Source organism: Pipistrellus hanaki (assembly GCF_964339955.1).
Source record: "Pipistrellus hanaki genome assembly, chromosome: 3".
Classification (NCBI taxonomy): Eukaryota; Metazoa; Chordata; class Mammalia; order Chiroptera; family Vespertilionidae; genus Pipistrellus; species Pipistrellus hanaki.
The window spans coordinates 37,689,167-37,710,419 of record NC_140505.1 but is presented as its reverse complement, the minus strand read 5'-3'; the positions used below and the strand labels follow the sequence as shown (position 1 = coordinate 37,710,419).

The window sequence follows — 21,253 nt, the reverse complement described above, 5'->3', positions numbered from 1 at the left end:
ATTATATTTTTGGCAATATGTTAACCAACAATCACATCTTCAAAAAGTGATGATTCCTCTTTAAAATGATGACCTGAAGATCACATCTTCTGCCCAAATATTAAATCCATTTGGCAGAAAGTTGGCATTAGGGAGAGCTTAGTGAAAGTTTGTTAATAATATATTATATACTCACAACCCTTTATTTCCTGGAAAATGTACAAATCAGAAAATCCCATTTTCCAGACATGCCTGATACAAATTCACTATAATTCATTTCAACAATATCTTATCAGAAATATGAGATAATTACATGCAACCAGATTTATATATTATGTATAATCTCGCCTGTTACAAATAACTAGACAGGGAAGAGGAAAGCAAATAATGAGATTTTACTTATTTCTCACATATAAAGTGAATACAACTTCAAAGCTATTTGTTTATACAGATTCTTGGGTATGTAAGTTAGTCTATACTAACCAAGGAATCTAGAAGGTAAGGTCATGTTTCGCCCAAACTCTCATCTCAAAGAGTTGTATAAAACATCTATTATTCACAGCCATCTGTCGGAACTATATTCAGACAAATGTAGGAGGCAATAAACACCCCCATATCCACCATTTGACCAGTTTGGAGTCTGTTTCTTCACAAGAAAAATCATGGGTCTGCAAAGCCCTCATGTGGGAGGACTAGACTCCTGTCAGGTACTTCTCCTGAAATACTCAGTAACATGGCCGGCCTCTGTGTGTGGATGATCAAACCGAAGACTTCTTTCTTGGTTTGCCCAACATACTGGGCCCCAAGTATGTTGCACTGGGCCCCAAGTATGGTACTCTCTAGAAAGGTCAAAACAGCAAGTGTCAGATCCAACTCTTATGAACTGGTCTCGGGCTGAGACCGCTATTTAGCATTCCACTGCTATAGCTCTTTAGCCACCTGTAATGTAGCATTTTGCTGATATTCCAACTATAGAAGGGGTTCTGTTTTAGAATGAATCTGGTTGCTTTAAATGAGGCAGAATTGCCACATCAAATATTTTGTGGAGAAAGGTGGAAGTGTGTGTGTGTGTGTGTGTGTGTGTGTGTGTGTGTGTGTGTAGAGGGAGAGAGAAAGAAGGGGAGGGATGGAGGGAGGAGCCTGCTGTGTCTCTTCAAGTAAAAAAAAAAAAAAAAAAAAAAACACTATAAAAATTACAGTATTTGCTTCAGTTATTAGTTCAAGCTTCTTGGCAATTTGAGTCTAAATTCCATGGTGCAGTGTGGCTAGAGCACTGAAATCCAGACTTGCTAGTGTGGTCAAAATTTTTTAGAGGAGAGGTGGGAGGGGTACTCTGTCTAAGGTGGACTGGGCTCTATGAGAGTGATATAGAGGCAGGTTACGTTTTCTCTTCAAGAAAGCAGACAATAAGAAGGCAATAGACCTTTTATTTTCCTGCCTCAGAAGCAGCTGCTTTGCAGGTCTGCCATGAGGTTAAATTAATAAATGTATTTGCAGATTCTCTAAGGAAAGACTAAGTTATATAAGTGTTGTAATCTAGTACATTTTCATTTCCCATGAATAATTTACACCTCCTGGTGAGACACTTGGGTAGAATTCTTTTGTATATAGCACCTAAAGACATCGTATCAGTTCCAATTTCATGCAGCTGAAGAGAGAAGGTCAAGGGTTCTTATGTGGAGCTGTACTGCCTGGTGGATTGTCCTACTTAGTGTGCTTCAGATCCCATCCTCTTTTGCATTTTGATGAAATTTGGGGGAATCTTTTGAGATTGAAAAGTCGTATTCCCTATAGTATTTTGACTTTTGTTGATGGTAATGAAATCAGGCTCAGGTTTTCTAATTTGAGATTTCCTCTTTTGAGCAGAAGGAATATATAGCTCATTGTATATGTGTGTGTTTATTTCCAGCTCTAGAGGAAAGAGAGACTCGCTGCAATGCGGGAATTCAGACCCACTGCCAAGAGGTAAAAGATGAAAGGGGTCTCATTTCAAAGTTGCTCAGAGTAAAATTTTGGTTCATACACATTTTCCTCCCCAAGTTCTGCCACAACTGCCTGCCTTCTCCCACTTGTGCCTGTGTGGTTGGGGAAGTTGCCAGTCTTTCAGTGAATGGAGAGGAGAGATCTTTAGTGCTTCTCCATAAGAACAGCAAGCTAACCTGGCTGTCGCTCCACTTAACCAGATATGACACCATTGTGTGTCAAAGACAAATTGGTCTTATGTCCCAGCCCCTTCTTGCATTCCCTCGAGGCAGTGGTTTCCAAAGTCTGAGTCTGCTGATCATTCTAGAAGCTGCCAGAGCAGGGAGGTGCCTAGAAGTTTACTGCCTCGGTAAAGAGTTGTGAAGCAATCAGACAATGTCACATAGTCATACACAAATATTACTGCATGGGAAGGACAAAGCTCTATGGTAGGGCTTTATTCCTAGAGTGGGGAGATAGGTCTTGAGGGAAGTGAGGGAATTAGACAGATAATGAACAGGTGAGGTTGCTCCTGAGTAGTGTGAAAGTTAAGGGGTGAAGACAGGAGTGGGGAAAGGGCAAAAGGGAACTGGCATTATAAATGTACCAGCATTATGCTTGATATGCGTTCACATTTAACCAGAGCAGAGGGGTCCTATTCTCCATCTGGTGCATGTGACAAAATCAAGGCTCAGAATGGCCACAGCTCTAATCCAGAGTAGAGCCAGCATTTGACCTCAAGCCCACGTGACCCTGAAACCACATTGTTCCCCATGGTCTATGAGGTTCAGACAGGAGTTTCAGAATCAGTCTAGGACAGCGGTCGGCAAACTCATTAGTCAACAGAGCCAAATATCAACAGTACAATGATTAAAATTTCTTTTGAGAGCCAATTTTTTTTAAACTTAAACTTCTTCTAATGCCACTTCTTCAAAATAGACTCACCCAAGCCATGGTATTTTGTGGAAGAGCCACCCTCAAGGGACCAAAGAGCCGCATGTGGCTCGCGAGCCACGGTTTGCCGATCATGGGTCTAGGACTCTGTCCCACAACAGAAGCAGATGGAACAGCTATTACTACATCAGATCTGGGCTAACGGATGTGTTCCAGGTCATGCTGCAGTGAGTGGGAGAGTAAAGGGGACAGTGCGTTTGGGCAGTGCTAGAAAATTCAGTGGAGTAGGTGAGGAGAAGTTAGGTTACTTAAGGCCTTGAATGGCAGGATGAGAGCAGGACAAATGTTAAATGAGAGACTTGGAAACATTAGTCTACGGGAAGTGAGTGGGCAGATACAAGCTGGGAGAGGGTGAGTGCAGGCTAACTGGTGAGGAAACTCTTCATTGATGAATATTGTTGAAATTGGGAAAGAACAGAGAAAATATGGGAGTGATAAGTAATCAAGAGTCGGGACAATTCAGGAGGCATTCTGATCCTTGCTCTCCCAGTGGCTTTTCTCCAGTTCTATGACATCTATGGACTTCATTGACTTCTCCCGCCCTCTACAGACAGCTGTCCCAGTGACTTAGAGAAAAATAATGGTTCTTGTTGACACATCTCCACTCTCATTTGCACTGTAACGAACACATGTATTGACTGGTATTTTCTGACATTGGTTTATGAAAAACTATAGCTTTTCTAGCATTTAGAAGCCATCACCCTTCAACATGAGGTGTAACAGACTAGAGCTTTTGGTCTGTTTTACTTTAGGTAATCAAATTATATTATACTTATCATCACTCCCTTGCTCTGGAGTTTTCAAAGATCTCAGAGTTGATGTTGATGAGCTTCCTGTAAGCAAATTCAGACTCTCTTCACTACTCACCACAATGCATTTCCAGAAGTGGCATCACTAAACTGGTTATTGTAAAATGTCACCCATTTCCCCACAATAGCGGTGACATCAGGCCTTGCAGGAGTGACACCAGATGTGTATCAACTGCAACCAAGTGTTGAAAGACAGTAAGTCATGACAGCAGACTTACCACAACCGTGCGTTATTTCTACAATAACACATGAAAGGGGAATGTTGATGCAGGTTACATTATAAATTGGAACAGGAGCCCACATCAGCAAGGTGGCCTACCCAAGTTACATAAACAGTAAGAGAACTAGAACCCAATTGTCTGTATCCTGCCTAGAATAGTGCTCCTTCCCTTTCTATGCCTTCCTGAGAAACTGCTTTAAATGATCACTTATGGAGCCCCAAAGTACCATACAGGGTGGGGCAAAAGTAGGTTTATAGTGGTGAGTACTCAAAACACAGTTTATTTTAGTATTTTTATTTATTAATTATTGTATTATTTTTCATACAAACAACTATAAGCCTACTTTGCCTCACTCTGTGTGTATGCATAAACAGACAGCACAAAGATAACTCAAGAACTCTCTTTTTTATTCTTTTATTTACTAATTATTTATATATATAATTGATTTCAGAGAGGAAGGGAGAGGGAAAGAGAGACAGAAACATCAATGATGAGAGAGGATCATGGATCAGCAGCTTCCTGCACACCTCACACTGGGGATTGAGCCCGCAATTCAAGCATGTGCCATGACCCCGAACCATAATCTTCTGGTTCATAGGTCGATACACAACCACTAAACCATGCCAGCTGGGCTTTATTAAAAATTTTAATGTTGACATAATTGCAGGTGTCCCCCTTTTCTCCACCCTTTGCCCATCTTCTCCCAGCAGCGCCTCCCACTTCCTTGGCCTTCACCAAACTATTGTCTGTGTCCATGGAGTATGCATATATATTCTTTAGCTAATCCCTTCAACAGCTCTCCTTTACTAAGCACTTACCAAATACCAGACATCTTCCTAAGCCTTTTATATGAATTATCTTATTAAAGCCCACAATGGCTCTGTAAGGATCTACTCTTATCCCCAATATATAGATGAGGAACTTGCAATTTCAAGAAGCTGAAACACTTGCCCAAGATCATCTATTAAAGTAGCAAAACCAGATTTAGAACTTTCCCTAAGCTCCTTGCCTTTCGTTTTACAAGAAGAAGAAACAGGAATGGTTAAGTGATTCACTCAAAATTACATGAGAGTTAAAAATTCATCTCCTAACAACATGCTTAGTCCCCTCCCACCGTCAAACCACAATCCATCATGAATATGCAGCTTCATTTATTTATTTATTTTTTTTGACAATCAATAGTTTTGCTTCCCCCTTAGAATTTAGAAAGGTTTCTGAGAAATCAAAAATATACCCAGGGAATGTTAAACTCGATTCCTTCTTGTTCTCCAAATACTTTTTCCAGTAATAATGTCATAGCACTTCCATTAGTCATTCTTTCAATATTTGTCATGGCTACACTGAAATATTTGAAAGGGCCAGAGAACCACTTTAGTTATGAGGGTTTAGGAGAAAAGGAATTGCTTAAATCAATCCTTATTGTTTATCTTCTTTTCTTTGCTCTTCTCTGACAACTGCAATATCAAGGGTGGCCTTACACAAGAAAAGGAGTTAAAATAGGGAAATCTAAGGAGTGTACAGAGAATGAGAAGAAAATCCTCTTGTATTTATTTGTCTTGGTGGGGGGGTGTTTTAGAGTTGCTTTTTAAAACAAAAACGAAAATATCAACTCATAAGTTCCCTTGTTCTTTCTGCTGTGTAGGGGTACCTGTATGAGGAAAAGTGAAGGCTTGGACATTGAAGAATAGATGTCTATTAGACACACCTGGGTGTGCAGAGTGTCCATAAATAGTGGTTTTCTCTAAGCACAGTGACCTAAGATTTATTAGTAATTGCTATAGCTTGTCAAAATATTCATGTTCTGTGGCTTAGCCTAGGAAATTAAAATAGATGAAATATTACCATATGATAACAGTAGCATTATATGCTTACTCCCACCAGGCACTCATTAAATATGTTATCTAATCTTCACAACAACCCATGAGTTAGGAACACTTGTTTAATTCCTAGTAAAGATATGAGTAATAATAATAAAGGAGGTTGAATTATTTCCCCGTGGTAACATATCTGTTAGGCCTAGAACTGGTTTGAACTGGATCTAACTTTGAAGAATGGGGATCCTGCCTCTTATGAGATGTTAATTTTCTATTCCTTGACCCTGATCAGCAAACACTGCTGACTTTTAATGTCTTTATAATAAAAGATTTTGGTTTGAAATTATTAATATGAATGTCAGTTGGGATTTTCATAAATAAATAGAGAAATTTAACCTATATTAAGTTGTCACTGACAGGTCAGGATATACATATACAGAACAGGAAGTAAGTATATTTGACATTTTAAAAAATCTTTGTCTCATTAAAAATCAAGTTTATGGAAGTGCCCATATAAATTGTGTAATATTTAAATGTAAAATCAGGTAATATTATTATTTAAATGCCTATTTAAATAGAATTGAAACCAAATGTTATTTAGGTTTATGAATCTTAAATTGACTAAAGAAAGGAAACTAACATTCATCAAAAGCCACTATCACACTTCAGAGATGTTATATGCACTATTTCATTTAATACTCAACAGGACTCTGTGAAGTGTCATATTCATTTTCCAGAGGAGAGCAAGTTTTAATGAAATAATTTACTTAAGATTAAAGAAGTAGAAAGTGGCTGGACAGTCTTAGAAGTAAGATTTGCCTGCCTCCAAATCCTGTTCTCTGATGTGGCTACCATATTTGGATTTGATTAGAGATTATTATGGCCAATGTAGATTGGGATTAATCTCTTTGTATGATTAAAAACTTGTATCCACTGAGTTTTAACTATTAATTTTTAAAGTTTTAACAATTTAAGAAGAAAGTTCTAGTAGAACTTTTTAATATCCAAGTGTGATATCAGAAGTGGTGGGAAAATATTGTTGGTTGATGAGACCAACAAGGAAATTCTCATTTCAGTCCAGTAAACAAGAGCTAGAGAAACAGATGGACAAGGTGCTATCTCACCCTTTCTTGGGTGGCAAACTGGAAAATAATTTCTAGCTGGAAAGAATCTACCAAGAAGAGTCCCTCAACCAGGCTTTCATTTCTTAAACAACAATAATTTAAAAATAGAGGTACAATTTTTTCCCACTATTTCCACCCAACCTTACTTATCAATCTCAGGTTAACTAAACATCACTAGTTAAGAATGAATGTTTTGTGAAGGCAACTGTGAAAGGAGCCACTAGAACAGTGTTTTTCAACCTTTTTTGGGCAAAGGCACACTTGTTTCATGAAAAAAATCACGAGGCACACCACCATTAGAAAATGTTAAAAAATTTAACTCTGTGCCTATATTGACTATATATAAAGTAATTCTCTTGAATAGGAATCAAACACAAAGAAAGTATTTTATAATTACTTTATTATGAAATATTAAGTAAACAAAATAGTGAAAAATTATAAAATTCTTGTCTTGTCTGCACCTACGGCACACCAGGCAAGTGCCGCGGAACAGCGGTTGAAAAACGCTGCACTAGAAGGTTAATTTAATTTAAGTAAAACCAAAAGCTAGATTAGAGAGCAAGCCCAGGGATTCAGGTGAGCATACAGGAAGAGCCAGGTAAACCATTTTAAAGCCACAAGTGAGAAGGATGTAAAGAAGTATGGGAGAAGTGGGTAGAGAAGGAACTAAGTATGGTAAGAAAGGGGAGTAGAAAGTTATTGTTCAATAATTACAGGGTTACAGTTTGGAATGATGAAAAGTTCTGGAGATGGAGGATGGTGATGGTTGCACAACAATGTGAGTGCACCTAATGCAACTTTCACGAACCATGCACTTAAAAATGGTTAAAATTGCAAATTTTATGATATGCCTATTTTACCACAAGCTTTTACCTTGGGCAACAGATCTGAATAGATGTTTCTCCAAAGAATAAAAAGTTAGGATTGGGAAGAAAGATGTCTAACTATACTTGAATTTTTGTTTTATTAAATCCATAATATAAAATTACTCTTTTCATGTTAAAAATTCTTTATTGCTGTCATGTTTTCCTTTAAGAGTTGTGTTTTCATAAAGCAGGTAACTGAGTGCAAATGAAAATTTTTCCTCAGTGATGTCTGTTAGAAGTTGGGGCTATATTGAGATATTATGCCATACAGACAATAGTGTGGCTGGGAGGAGTGGTTCAGGGTGGAAGGGGTTAATGGGGGGTAAAAGGAGGGACATCTATAATACTGTCAACAATAAAGATAACATTTAAAAATATTTTTAAGATGTCATGCCATACAGATGCCCACTATTGACTCAATACAACACATTTTCATATTTTTTTTCTGAGTAGATGTTTATTAAGAGTCTACTGAGCTTTGTTGAAGGACAATTAGTAATCTACACTAATAGAAGAGAAACATGCAAATTAACCATCACTCTGCTACACTCATCAGCCAATCAAGAGCAAGTATGCAAATTAACCCAACTAAGATGGTGGCCACCACAGAGCTGGAGTGAGCAGGAGGCTTGGGTTGCCCCTGGCAATGGAGGAAGCCAAGCTTCCTGCCTGCCCTGGCCTGCCCTGGCCTCCACCGAAGGCTACAAAGTTTCAATTATAGAAGATAAATAAATCCCAGATACCTGTTTTCAGCTGGCCATGGACTCTGCTCAAGGAGATGGGAAGAAAAAAAAAAAAAAAAAAAAGCCCCTTACCCAGGCTGGCCACACCCCCTTGGAGCAAGGGTCCCCATTGAGGGGCTTGGCCAGCCTGAAAACAGCCATCAGCCCTCACCCAGGCTGGCCAGGCACTCTAGTGGGGATCTCCCACCCTGAAAGAGGTATGGCCAGCCTGCAAACAGCCCTCAACCCCTCACCCAGGCTGGCCACACCCCCATGGCTCAATCCCTATAAATGGGCAATCAAATATTCCTCAAGGAGGGGTCCTAGATTAGAGAGGGTGCAGGCTGGGCTGAGGGACAGATGCTCCCTCCCCCATGCACAAATTTCATGCACCAGGCCTCTAGTAAAGAAATAAAAGAATGTGGAAGCTTTCATTCTTTATATATTTTCTTCCTTTAGTTTCCATTTTGCTCTCTGTTATATCAGGATATTTTGGCACTTCTTGGGGAGTTATTAGTGAGGACAGATGGTAAACTGGTTTAATTACCCCACCATGCGGCAGAGGTGCCAATGTGGTACAAGCAGAATCAAAAACTAAGGCTCAGAAGGGTCACAAAGCTGGTTGGTGGCACAGAGAAACCTGAAATTCCACCCCAGAGTTCCTTTTGATTTTACCTTTGCATCATGATTTTACACACAATTGAGTGGTTTTGTAAGTCTCTCTCTCTCTCTCTCTCTCTCTCTCTCTCTCTCTCTCTCTCTCTCTCTCTCTTTCTCTCTCATATGCAAACACAGAGGCAAAAAACAAACAAAACACCTAAAAACAAAACAAATTTCATTGAAACCCACCAGTTTAAGAAACGTGCAAGATGATTAAAAGACATATTCATGTCTTGTACATAGCATTAATTTTACCATCCCTTTTACTGCATCGTAGCATTTGGTTACTTCTCTGCCAGTAGTGTCTTAAAAGCCAGTTCTTAGCAGCCTGAATTACACATTCTGCTCCACTGTTAAAATGAATAATACAGCCACAATGTGCCCAGGATCCTAAGTCTAACATAATGGTGGTGAATACAAAGGCAGGGCATTGAACTGAACTGAGGACTCTGTGTTGAATCCAACAGGACCTTCTTTCTGTGATTTTTCTTGGCCTGACTCTTCAGTGTATGACTGGGAGCAAAACCAATATTGAAAAAAGCAGGTGTAAGTGAATACTTAGGAATTTCTTTTCAGTTGCTACACAACTTTTTCAAAAGTATAAAAAAGTTTTAGATTCTACCTTCATGTCCAGAGGTCCCCTTCAATGGAATAGTCTCATTGAAATGGGCCGCCTTTTTAATCTCATATAGCTTCACTCACTATGAATCTTGCTGTAAATCATCTCACTCTAAATAGTCTAAATATAATATTTTATTAAAAGGTTTTAATATTTTCTATAATGCTTAGACTACTGTATTAAATAGTGTGGCCCCAATGTTATATATTGTTTCTTGTTTTAGTACAGGAATATAGCCTTCTTTTATATGCAGACAGTTCCTAATTTTTTAAAAATTTGCTTGTTCAAAATTTTCTTTATCACCTGTTTGGACCTTAAATAATTTTCCTATAGAGACAGTGACAAACTTGATGATTAAGTATCTAGATTGGTCTGCAATAGTTAATTCATGACATTGGCATGGAACTGCCCAAAAACCATGTTCCAGATGTTTCTATATCTTAAAGATTCAAGAAAGATGCCAAAAGCATATTCGTAATCAAGTCCCCAACAGGTGTGTGATAGGAAAGACTTTCACCTTCTCCATCTGCTGGAGGTATAGGAACCATGATAATATGGTGAATTCTGTGATTGGAATGTTCACTGGGGAAGGTTTATAGAGTAGGAATGTGTTTGTAACGTATCATATGGAGACAAAAATGTCAGGTGATGAATAAGAAGAAAAAAGCTGGGACCTGTTCCTGGGTGACCATCAGATGCCCTCATCCCATCCTCTTTCTCGTCCTTGGAGGCCGTGGCTGCGTCTGCCTACTTCTCTGTCCCTGGCTCTCGTGCGGCCCTTCCAGTCTGGGGTTTTGTTTTGTTTGAGCCTCTGGCCCCTGCAGTTCAAACATGGTCTCAGTAGTTCCTCTCTTCCTGAACAATTACATAGGACTCCTGAACGTGTTTTTGTTTTAAACACTTTGATAGCATCAGGGGAAAGTACAAAGAAATGAGTCTCCTCTAGTACTTTACCTTCTTCCTTATTTATATCCTATAGGTGAAAAGTCCCCCTTGGCTAACATTTAGATGTTTAGATGGTGTGAAGGAGGCTAGATTCCCATCTCATCATCTCACCATGAAAGCAACAGAAATGGTCCTCAGAATTCTCTCAGGGGAGTTGGGATTGTGAGGGGCAGGGTTTGGGTTGGAGAAGAGAATCATATCAAGGCCTCACTGAAATGCTCACAAGAATCTAAATGTTTTCTCATATGACGGACCCATGCAAGGAGCAAGATCTTACTCAAATCAAGAATTTGTAAAGTATATGTATTTTATCCAGATACTATCAATGAGGTCAGGTTATTACCTTTTGTGCAAAAACTCAATTATTGATATTTAAATGATCATTTTATATATTAGAAAGTATATCTGAAAAGTCTTCCTATCCAAATATTACAGAATGGAAAATATTAGACAGAAATGAGTCATCCACAAAAGGATGTCATTTAAAACAGAGGAATTAGAGCTTTGAATGTAAACCTTCTATTCATGACAGAGGGCAAAACAGTAATCCTGACTACATAATCTTTAAGGTATGCTAAACATTGTGGACATTCCAACCAACCTTACAGTGATCTTCTCAAGAGTCACATTGATTGTCATATTTTAGAATTTTCTCCCACAGCCCCAGTTTTTGCCTTTTCTACATAAATAAAAATCCCTTTTGAAAACAGGTCAAATACTGTCTGAGGACAATATTCCCCCTAATAAATATGAGTATATTTTTCAAAGTGTCTTTTTTTATACCACTAATTATCTGAACATTTTACACAATTAAAGTTTATGAATAGTCTTGAAATTGGCCAGAGTTCTTGAAATTGTTCATTTATTAATACATATCATTAGAATTGCTCTGATAACTATGTCCATCAACTGAGCAAAGACACTTGCATTTGACTTTAGTAACTGATATTATGATTATGCACAGATTTATTTTGTACAGCCCAAAATGGTACAAACGTCCCACTGCCTTTGTACAATTTGCTTCAAACAAAATACTTCACAAGTTTTGCCTCTCAGACAAAATCAGAGATAATAAATAATTCTAGACAGTGATGGCTGCCATGAAGAAGATGTGTGGAGTACTGGGGAAAGACAGAGAGAATATTAAACAGTGGAGAAACTGCAGGAGGGAAGAATGCCAATGGAGCCTAGTGAAGAGGAACATGTGTGACAGTGTAAGAAAACTGAATAAATAAAAAGATATTGGGATGGTGAGCAACAGGCAAGCCTCTGTTCCTGGGTCATAATTTTAGGAATTCCTTTTAGTTTTCTATTTTTAAACCAGTAGTAAGATTTGTTTAAAAAGACAATGAGCCCTAGCCGGTTTGGCTCAGTGGATAGAGTGTCAGCCTGGGGACTGAGGGTCCTGGGTTCTATTCCCATCAAGAGCACATGCCTTGACTGCAAGCTCGATCCCCAGTGTGGGGTGTGCAGGAGGCAACAGATCAATGATTCTCTTTCATCATTGATGTTTCTCTCTCTCTCTCTCTCTCTCTCTCTCTCTCTCTCTCTCTCTCTCTCTCTCTCTCTCTCCCTCCCTCCCTCCCTCCCTTCCTCTCTGAAATCAATATATATATAAAGATAGTGAAACATCCTTTCTTTAATTATTTCCTAAGGGAACAAGGTCTTGTAACCATGAGAAAAGATTTCTAAGAAAATCAGCCAGAAGTTTCTCCAGGTGGCATTTTTGTTTATCTGCCGTGTTTCCACCCCCTGTGAGTGACTCTGCCCCCAGCCTAGAATATTTTTCCTTTTATCTATATATAACTGGAGTAGAGGAATGGGAAGGAATGTTTATGTGTAGACTCTCTAAAAGGTTCTTTTCCTGTCTCCATGGCTACGTCTCACTTGTGAATGGTCCACTAGTTTTCTGTTGATGCCAACATTGTGGCATTGTGTCCTCAGTAAATCTTATTGATTCTGCCCTCTGCGCAACCAGCAGTTACTAAGTACCTCCTATGTACCCAGCCCTAACCTAGACACTAGGGATATAAAGATGAATGGGACTCCCTACCTGACCCACTCACTCATGGACCTTTCCTGCCTGTCCCAGAGGCTTAGTATTGAGGCTTTACCTAACCCAACCTGCCCTCTTTTAACAAGCTTAACTGCCATTGCACTATTAGTCAATGGTAGGAACTTCACTGAGGTTGCAGGGAGTTTTAATGGTTGCTCATAACACATTTAATGGAAGAACAACCCTTTTGATGTTCTTTGGGACCACCCATGCTTTGTCTTAAGTAAACAAAAATAAGACTAAGTGTGCATTGGGTCATACGGAAGTAACTTATGGATGTGAATTAAGCAGAATCATCCGATTCTTAAATCCAACCACCTGGAGGAGATGCTTGTTGATAAGTACACACTATTGCAGCCAACTCATATTTGCATCACAGATACTCTTGTTGTAATAGATAGTCCACTAAAGATTTATGAAAGCACTCATAATTTAAATCAAATGTGCCTTTGTTTTAAAAATAGAATTGCCGATTTTGTGGGCATCAGCTATTGCCATTTTTGTGTGTCCTCCTTTTAGTGGAAAAGGAATTGAAAATAATGCTCCCAGTTCAAGATTTTGATTTACCACAGTAGATTGGCTAGTCCTATTCAATACTTCAACTTCCTTCTTGGTCATGGTTCTGTTATACAAAATAATACTTATTTGAGGGGCTAGTCCATCAGGGAGATGAACGGAAATTAACATAAGCAGCGGCCCTATGTTTGGATAGGAGTTTCTGCTGCTGTGAGCAGACACGTCTGCAGCATCCATCTGGAGAAGGCCTGGGAGAGGATGTGGTCGGCCCCCCCCAGGCCAGAATGCCCTGTGGAGTGGCCCAGCAGCCCCAACAAGTCCCTCAGCAATTTCTCTCCCTCATGTTCCCCTAGACAGTTAGTGCTCCAGCCTCCCTTTGCTCTAGTCCCCCCTCTATTGTCTACCCTTTCCTTGATTCCCAAGCTCTCAGGGAAGGTCTAAACACCCACCTCCATTGGCACTGTAAGAGGTACAGACATGCTCTTTGGAATCACTGTTTCCCCTAGTCTCGTGGTCAGCAAACTGCAGCTCACGAGCCACATGTGGCTCTTTGGCTCCTTGAGTGTGGCTCTTCCACAAAATACCACGGCCTGGGCGAGTCTATTTTGAAGAAGTGGTGTTGGAAGAAGTTTAAGTTTTAAAAAATTGGCTCTCAAAAGGAATTTCAATTGTTGTACTGTTGATAGTTAGCTCTGTTGACTAATGAGTTTGCCGACCACTGCCCTAGTCCCATCGCAGACTGTCACTATGCCCCGGAGGGGACTCCCATGCGAGCAAGCAGAGTGAGTTAACATCTCTATGCTCATGCTGGCCTATACAAGCCCTTGGTACATCACGGAAGCCGTGAAAACTGTTTGTGCTGTCTTTTCCATGTCTGCAAAATAAGACTGGCAGCACTTCCCTAGCTTCTAAGGCTCTGGTAAAAATTTCTCAGCACCTCCTGGAAAAGCAGTCTATTAAAATTACAACAGACATTAATGATGCTTCAGAGAGGGGACTCTTAGTGGACCCAGCATGGTGCCTAGTTCTCTGACTTGTACATACCCCACAAGAACTTCCAAGTGGCCCTTCCAGGAAAACATGGGCCACAGTGTCTGGAGGTGGAGAAGGAGCTTTGAAAATCAGCCTCTGCTTTGACAAGCACAGGCAGGAAGGACACCACTGACAGCCACACTATCAAGAACACTTTTTTTTTTTTTTAATGGACAAGCTCAGCACTTGAGTTCGTCAATGTCAGACTCATAGCCCATGTTCCTGGGCCATTTATAAACCTGTTCTTTTAGGAATTATCTCTTGTATCTACATTCAAATATCCAAGCACCTTCTGAAGACCGTTAACATTGCAGTGGAAATTGAAGAAGTTTTTATGTAAAGAACGTGTTTTATATATCCATAGAAAACTAGTATGGAGAAATATCTAAAGAGAAACCACAGGAAACACACAAAATAGATCTGCTCATTCTATTTTAAATCGTATCTCTTTGGTGCGAATCAACACTACAATCTGACTACAGAAGAGCCGTATTAAAAACTACACAGAAGATCTCTTTCGTTCAAAATGGCTTCTCCACACCCTCTCACTCTGCACACACACTTGGCTCTTGTCTTTCTTCCCGAGGTATCCTCCCAGCTGGGAACTGTCCTGCCCTCCCCATGGGCCTCCGTGCCTGTCCTGTCAGGTCTTCCCACATCAGAAGTGGAAATCAAACAGGCAATAGTTACATCAGAGGCATATAATATGCCTAGCTCATATTGTAGCAGTTGGTAACTGCTCCTCATCTGGATTCCTGTTCTGTCTATATTTCCAGAATGTAGTTCACCCCAAGGTACACTTAACTCAGACCGTGCAAACAAGCCACATTTCTCAGAAAAAAATTAATAATCAAGTTATATTTTCAGGAAAAATCCTATCACCAAAATAAACACTCAGACCTTTCCTATCTTTTAAGAGCTAATCTCTTGAACTTCTTGAAGCTCACAGCCAATCTCTTGACTCATTTATATTTATTCGTTTATTTATTGGTTACCCTTTTTCTTTTAATTTCTTTATTGACCAAGGTATTACATATGTATCTATATCCCCCCATTTTCCCCTCAAACCCCCTCCCCCCACACTCACTCATTTTTTTAATGCCACATATAGAGCCCACCAGATAGCCAAAGACACAGACTAGGGTATGGCAGAGTTTTCTGGCCAAGATGCAATGCAGTAGTAACTGCGGAGAGTTCAATAGTAGCATAGTAGTGGCAGTCACTTTTATTTATGTCTTTATCTGTATAATGGATTGTGTGTCCGCTGGGGCAGAGGGGGAAAGCAGTCTGGGCTAGTCCAGTTGATGCTTTCAGTTAACTTAAAGCTGATTTACAGTTCAATTAAACTTGGGTGGCCACACACGTCTCTTTGTCAGGTTCAGGTCCAAAGCATTGTTCTCACTGATCTCTGTGGTATACATTTGCTCATTACTGGGCTCTCTGTTGAATATTTTTTGTTTTAAATGGTTAGAAATGCCATTCTATATGGAATTTTAGTTTCAGTTACTAAGCCTTAATGTGACTATATTCTAAAATATGTATTATTGCATATTCATTTAAGACATCACAAGATTCCGCGCCCCCCCCCCCCCCACACACACACACACTATTTTAGAGAGACTCTTGCAAAAGTAAAAGGAAAGAAGAAAGAAAAACAGGACATGATTTGATATCCTGGGACACATTTTTATTTGGAAACTTTACAGGCATCATTGAAGCTAAGGGATGAAATAGAATAATTCCTATTTAATAAATCTAAATCTAATATTGAGGTTGTAATATAACCACCTGAAGAATTTGAATATTAGCTATTTTTAATGACTGTTCAAAAATACTGATGTTTTCATATAAAACCATATCTCATTATTTTTATTTGTCAGTATATGAAACAAAGAATGCTATTTTTCTCAATTAATTTTAAATTCTAGAATTTTTTTTTAAAAAACAAAGAATAATCATTTCTGAAATTCTGAGTTTTCATTTAGTATAAATGTTTAATATAAATCAGTTCAACTTTTATCAATTCTGTGCACATCTGTGCATTCCAATAAAATAAAAGATGCTTTTTCTTCATGGGAGAAACTAGTTGAGTGTTTATACTACAACTATAATATAAGCTGTAGGAGCTCCCACTAACAGGGGAAATATCCACATGTATGAATTCTAACATGATGATACACAAAATTATACTTGTAGAAATGAGGCTTGTGTTGAGAAGTGGATTCCAGTGGTGTGCAGGAGTATTAGCTGACCTTGACCACAACAAAGTTGTACTGGTTATTTCCTAAACAAAGACTCTTGACTGTTTAGTAAACAAACATTTTCTTTACTCATTGCACAAAGTTTGGTCAAGGCATTGCACAAAGAATAAATATTTTTGTTAGAATGTGTTATAAGTTTCGCTTCTAAGCTTGGCATTTATGGACTGGGTCACCCTGTCCTTCGCAAGGGTGTGGAGTTGGAAAAGAACTTAGATATCGAACTCCACAAACCATGGTTTGCATTTGATACTTTAGTTGTATCTGTGCGTTTAGATTATTAAGGATGTTATAACAGCTTTATTGGAATATTATATTTTTCACTTTAATATGGGATATTTTAACATTCCCTGAATTTGAAACTTGTTGTTGTTATATCTTAGGTTTACAAAGTAATTTTTTGGGGAACACATTTTTGAATTATAAGTGTAAGTTAATAAAAAAAAAAACCACACACATAATTGATTATACATTTTTAAATATTTATATTTAAAATTTACTGAACAACTTTTTATGTACAAATTCTTTAGCAAATATTAATTGAAGGATAATGTGAACATACAATAAAAAGATATGAAATGGAAAAAGAAAAAAGGTTAGGATCTAAACACGCTGTATGTTCACATACATGTTGTCACAGTTTTACAGAAAATACTGTGCTTTTGAATCATCTTTTACAGTGGCCACACAGCAGAAGTGCTTAAGTATAAAATTTTCACCAGGAAGGGTGGGGCCTGGGCAAAATTACAATTGCACCAAAATAATGAAAAGTTGAAGAAAATTCCTATTTTTAAATGTCTGTTTTCAAAGAGTAGAACTTAAACTCATTTTTTTCCCTCACAGAAGAATGTCTAAATTACGTGTATCTTTTTCTTTAACAGATAATTCTGAAGTAATCAGCAGAAATGGAATGGAATGCCAAGAATCTGCATTGAGAATAACTAAACATTGTTACTGTACATACTATCCTGTTTCCTCCTCAATAGAATTGCCACAAACTGCATGCTAAATAAAGATTTAGTTCTTCTGGACAGACCACAACTCTAAGGAGCTAGTGCTGCTATATCATATATGAGTATTAAATATGGTATGCTTAGTATATTCCAACCTAAGATAGTTAACTACCTGAGACCAGCTGTGATGTTTGAAGACATAAAGGATCAAGTTTACTTTGAAAGGGTTTCTAAACATAGTTTCTGTCCTAGGAATATTGTCTTATCTCCATAACTATAGCTGATGCAGAAAGTCCAACCAATTTACTCATTTCGACTCAGAATATCTCAAAGTTAGCAATAAACAATTAGCAGTAGTTTGAAACCTATTCCAAGGGCAGGTTCAATTCCAACTCCAATTACTGTCATTTCATTTTCCCACTGGATCAAAGGGTATGTTTCACTTCTTGACACAAATGCTGCAGCAAAGATGAGAAGTGAAGTAAAAAAACCGATACCTGTCCTGCAGGTCTAAAATCTGAATGGAAATTCAAGCACAAGTACTGGGGACACATCAAAGTGTGGTATTTTGTTTGCCTGGAGATGCCGTATTGAATCATGTGATTCTAGGATACCATTAACTAGAATGCAAGAGAAACTTTGCACGGTATGAGCTTCATACCCCACCAAACAAAGTCTTGAAGGTATTATTTTACAAGTATATTTTTAAAGTTGTTTTATAAGAGAGACTTTGTAGAAGTGCCTAGATTTTGCCAGACTTCATCCAGCTTGACAAGAATGAGAGGCCCATGTCAAGAGTCTAATCTAATGGGTTAGTCTTTCAAACTCACCATCCATTTGCCTGTTACAGAATAACTCTTCTAAACTAAAAACCTAGTCCAATAAGGAAGCTGTAGGTGAGGAGATCTGTATAATATTCTAATTTAAGTAAGTTTGAGTTTAGTCACTGAAAATTTGACTGTGACTTTAATCTAAATTACTATGTAAACAAAAAGTAGGTAGTTTCACTTTATAAAAAATCCATTACTGTTCTGCATTTCAAAAAAAGTTGGATTAAAGGGTTGTAACTGACTACAGCATGGAAAAAAAATAGTTCTTTTAATTCTTTCACCTTAAAGCATATTTTATGTCTCAAAAGTATAAAAACTTTAATACAAGTACCTACATATTATATATACACATACATATATATACTATATATGGATGAAACATATTTTAATGTTGTTTACTTTTTTAATACTTGGTTGTTCTTCAAGGTAATAGCGATACAATTAAATTTTGTTCAGAAAGTTTGTTTGGAAGTTTATTTTAAGCACTATCGTACCAAATATTTCATATTTCACATTTTATATGTTGCACATAGCCTATACAGTACCTATGTAGTTTTTAAATTATTGTTTAAAAAAATGAAACAGCTGTTATAAATGTAATTGTTTAAAACATCCATTTTTTGTGTGTGAACATATTAGTGATTGAAGTATTTTGACTTTTGAGATTGAATGTAAAATATTTTAAATTTTGGCCTCATAGCCTGTTCTGAAAACTATATGCACCAACCATATCATTTTTCTTTTTAGTAAAAAAGAAACTCACCATTTTAATTAATGTTGGTCGAAGTCTAATGACTCTTTATCTTATATATAGATTTGATAACCTTATCGAAAGCAATCATTCTAAGTGTAATCTTACCTAGTGCTTGTATCATTAACATTTGTTTTAATTTGTGGGAAAGTATTGTATCTAACTTGTATTTCTTTGGTAGTTTCATCTTTATGTATTATTGATATTTGTAATTTTCTCAACTATAACAATGTAGTTATGCTACAACTTGCCTAAAACATTCAAACTTATCTTCTTTTTTTCTTTTTGTCTTTGTTAATTCACTTAAACTCATTGAATACATAGTATGCATTACTAAAGGTAAATTATGTGATCACTGAAATATTTTTGTAGACTAATTGTTGTAACATTGTCTATTTTTTTTTTCTTTTATTTCATGATTTTGATGTTAAAAATCATTAGCACACAACTATTTTCAGCCCTTTAATGAGCATCAACACCATCACCTGTATCCCCAAGCAAATATAGAGGACTGTATTTTTACTATGATATCCATTTTCCAGAATTGTGATGATAATATGCAAAGAGTCATAAATATGCCATTTACGATAAGGAGGAGGCAAGGCAAATGCATAGATGTACAAATATATGTACAACAGATTTTGCTTTTTATTTATTTATAATGTAATTTTATAGAATAATTCTGGGATTTGAGAGGATCTAAAACTATTTTTCTGTATAAATATTATTTGCCAAAAGTTTGTTTATATTCAGAAGTCTGACTATGATGAATAAATCTTAAATGCTTTGTTTAAGTACAAAAACAAAATCACCTATATCCAAGACATGAAGATAGCAATTCAACAAATACTGTAGTTAAGAGATGAACTCGCCACTTGTATGGGAACTACATTTCACTCTTGATTTTCAAGATATAATAGCACTTCACCAAAATATTCTTTTAGCCATACCACTGGTAACATTTCTACTAAACCTTTCTGTAACACTTAAAGAATTTCCTCACTCATTACCTTACAGTGTAAACAGGAGTCTAATTTGTATCAATTCTATGTTTTGGTTGTAATATTCAGTTCACTCACCCAATGTACAACCAATGAAATAAAAGAAGCATTTAAAAGGATTTCTAATCTTCCTCCTTTTTCTGTTGAAACAGATTGATAATTAGCCAAACCAAGTGGTTTAGACATTCACAAAGATAACGATTGATAACTTCAAAGGAGAGCAAGCTTTGGTCTTCAAATGGGAGACTGATCGTTGTTGCTTTTGCTTTTGACTTTTTACAGATAAGAAAAACAATTTAAAAGGATCATTTTAGAAGTATTTTTAGTATTCTTTGAAACTGGAAGTAAAAATAAATCCTACCACTCAGCCCTCTTCTACAGGATTCTGCCTGAATATGAAGTGTGAACTCAATAACCAAATGGGGAACAAAATATCAGTTCCAGACTCCTAGAGAACAAGGTGACAGCTGGTGGGGGTGGGGGTTGGGGTGTGTGGAGTGATTGAGCAAAAAAAGAGAAGAAACTCATGGACACAACGATGTGGTGGCTGCCTGGAGGGGAGGGGGAGGGTGGGGGGAGGGAAGGAGTGGAGAGAGGTGGAGGGTATGGGGGGGGGGTGTAAATGGTGATGAATGGAGACTTGACTTGGGGTGGTGAACACACAATAAAGTATACAGACAATGTGTTGTAGAAGTTTCACCCAAAATCTATATAATGTAATCAGTGTCAGTCCAATAAATTCAACAAAAAGGAAAAATATATATCAGTTTGGTTAACAGACAAGAAAGTGCCCAATAATCTAGAAGACAAGCTTCACACAAGAGCCTGAGCAGACAACTCGGCTTAGACCTGAGGCTGCAGAAGGAGCCAGAATGGGGAGTCCTGTTCTGTGTAAACATCCTAGCCAGGTGGACCAAGGAGAGAACAAGAGCTGAGCATTGTACCTGAGGGAAGGTGTTTAACAAAGAGAATGCACCTTCTCAGACTTCTCCTTCCTCAGCCCCTTGGGGCCCTGGTATTTCTCAAGAAAGGTGGTACTAGTTTTGGGATGGGAACATGCCTTGTCATGCAAGGGTTGGCAGGAATTGCCTCCTGCCTGTGTGTTGAGATGGGGAGGGGTAGAAGGTTTTCTCCATGGCAGGTTTAAAGCTTCAGGCCTTGTGAGGGGTTTTGATATCCCT

At 37.9% G+C, this 21,253-nt stretch overlaps 1 protein-coding gene across 11 annotated transcripts in view; it reads left to right on the top strand.

Moving 5' to 3' along the window:
- Nucleotides 1-20,191, top strand: part of MBNL2 (muscleblind like splicing regulator 2) — a 169,264-nt gene extending 149,073 nt beyond the window's left edge. For 8 of the 11 annotated variants that reach the window (XM_084880286.1, XM_084880280.1, XM_084880283.1 and 5 more), the window contains one exon: nucleotides 17,419-20,191. In XM_084880286.1, coding sequence (XP_084736412.1) covers nucleotides 17,419-17,546 — 128 coding nt within the window. In that variant the 3' untranslated portion in view covers nucleotides 17,547-20,191. Of the gene's footprint in view, nucleotides 1-1,888; nucleotides 1,945-17,418 lie in introns of all 11 variants that reach the window. The other 3 variants (XR_014794730.1, XR_014794731.1, XM_084880279.1) reach the window with 1 other exon arrangement.
- Nucleotides 20,192-21,253: the final 1,062 nt, after the last annotated feature.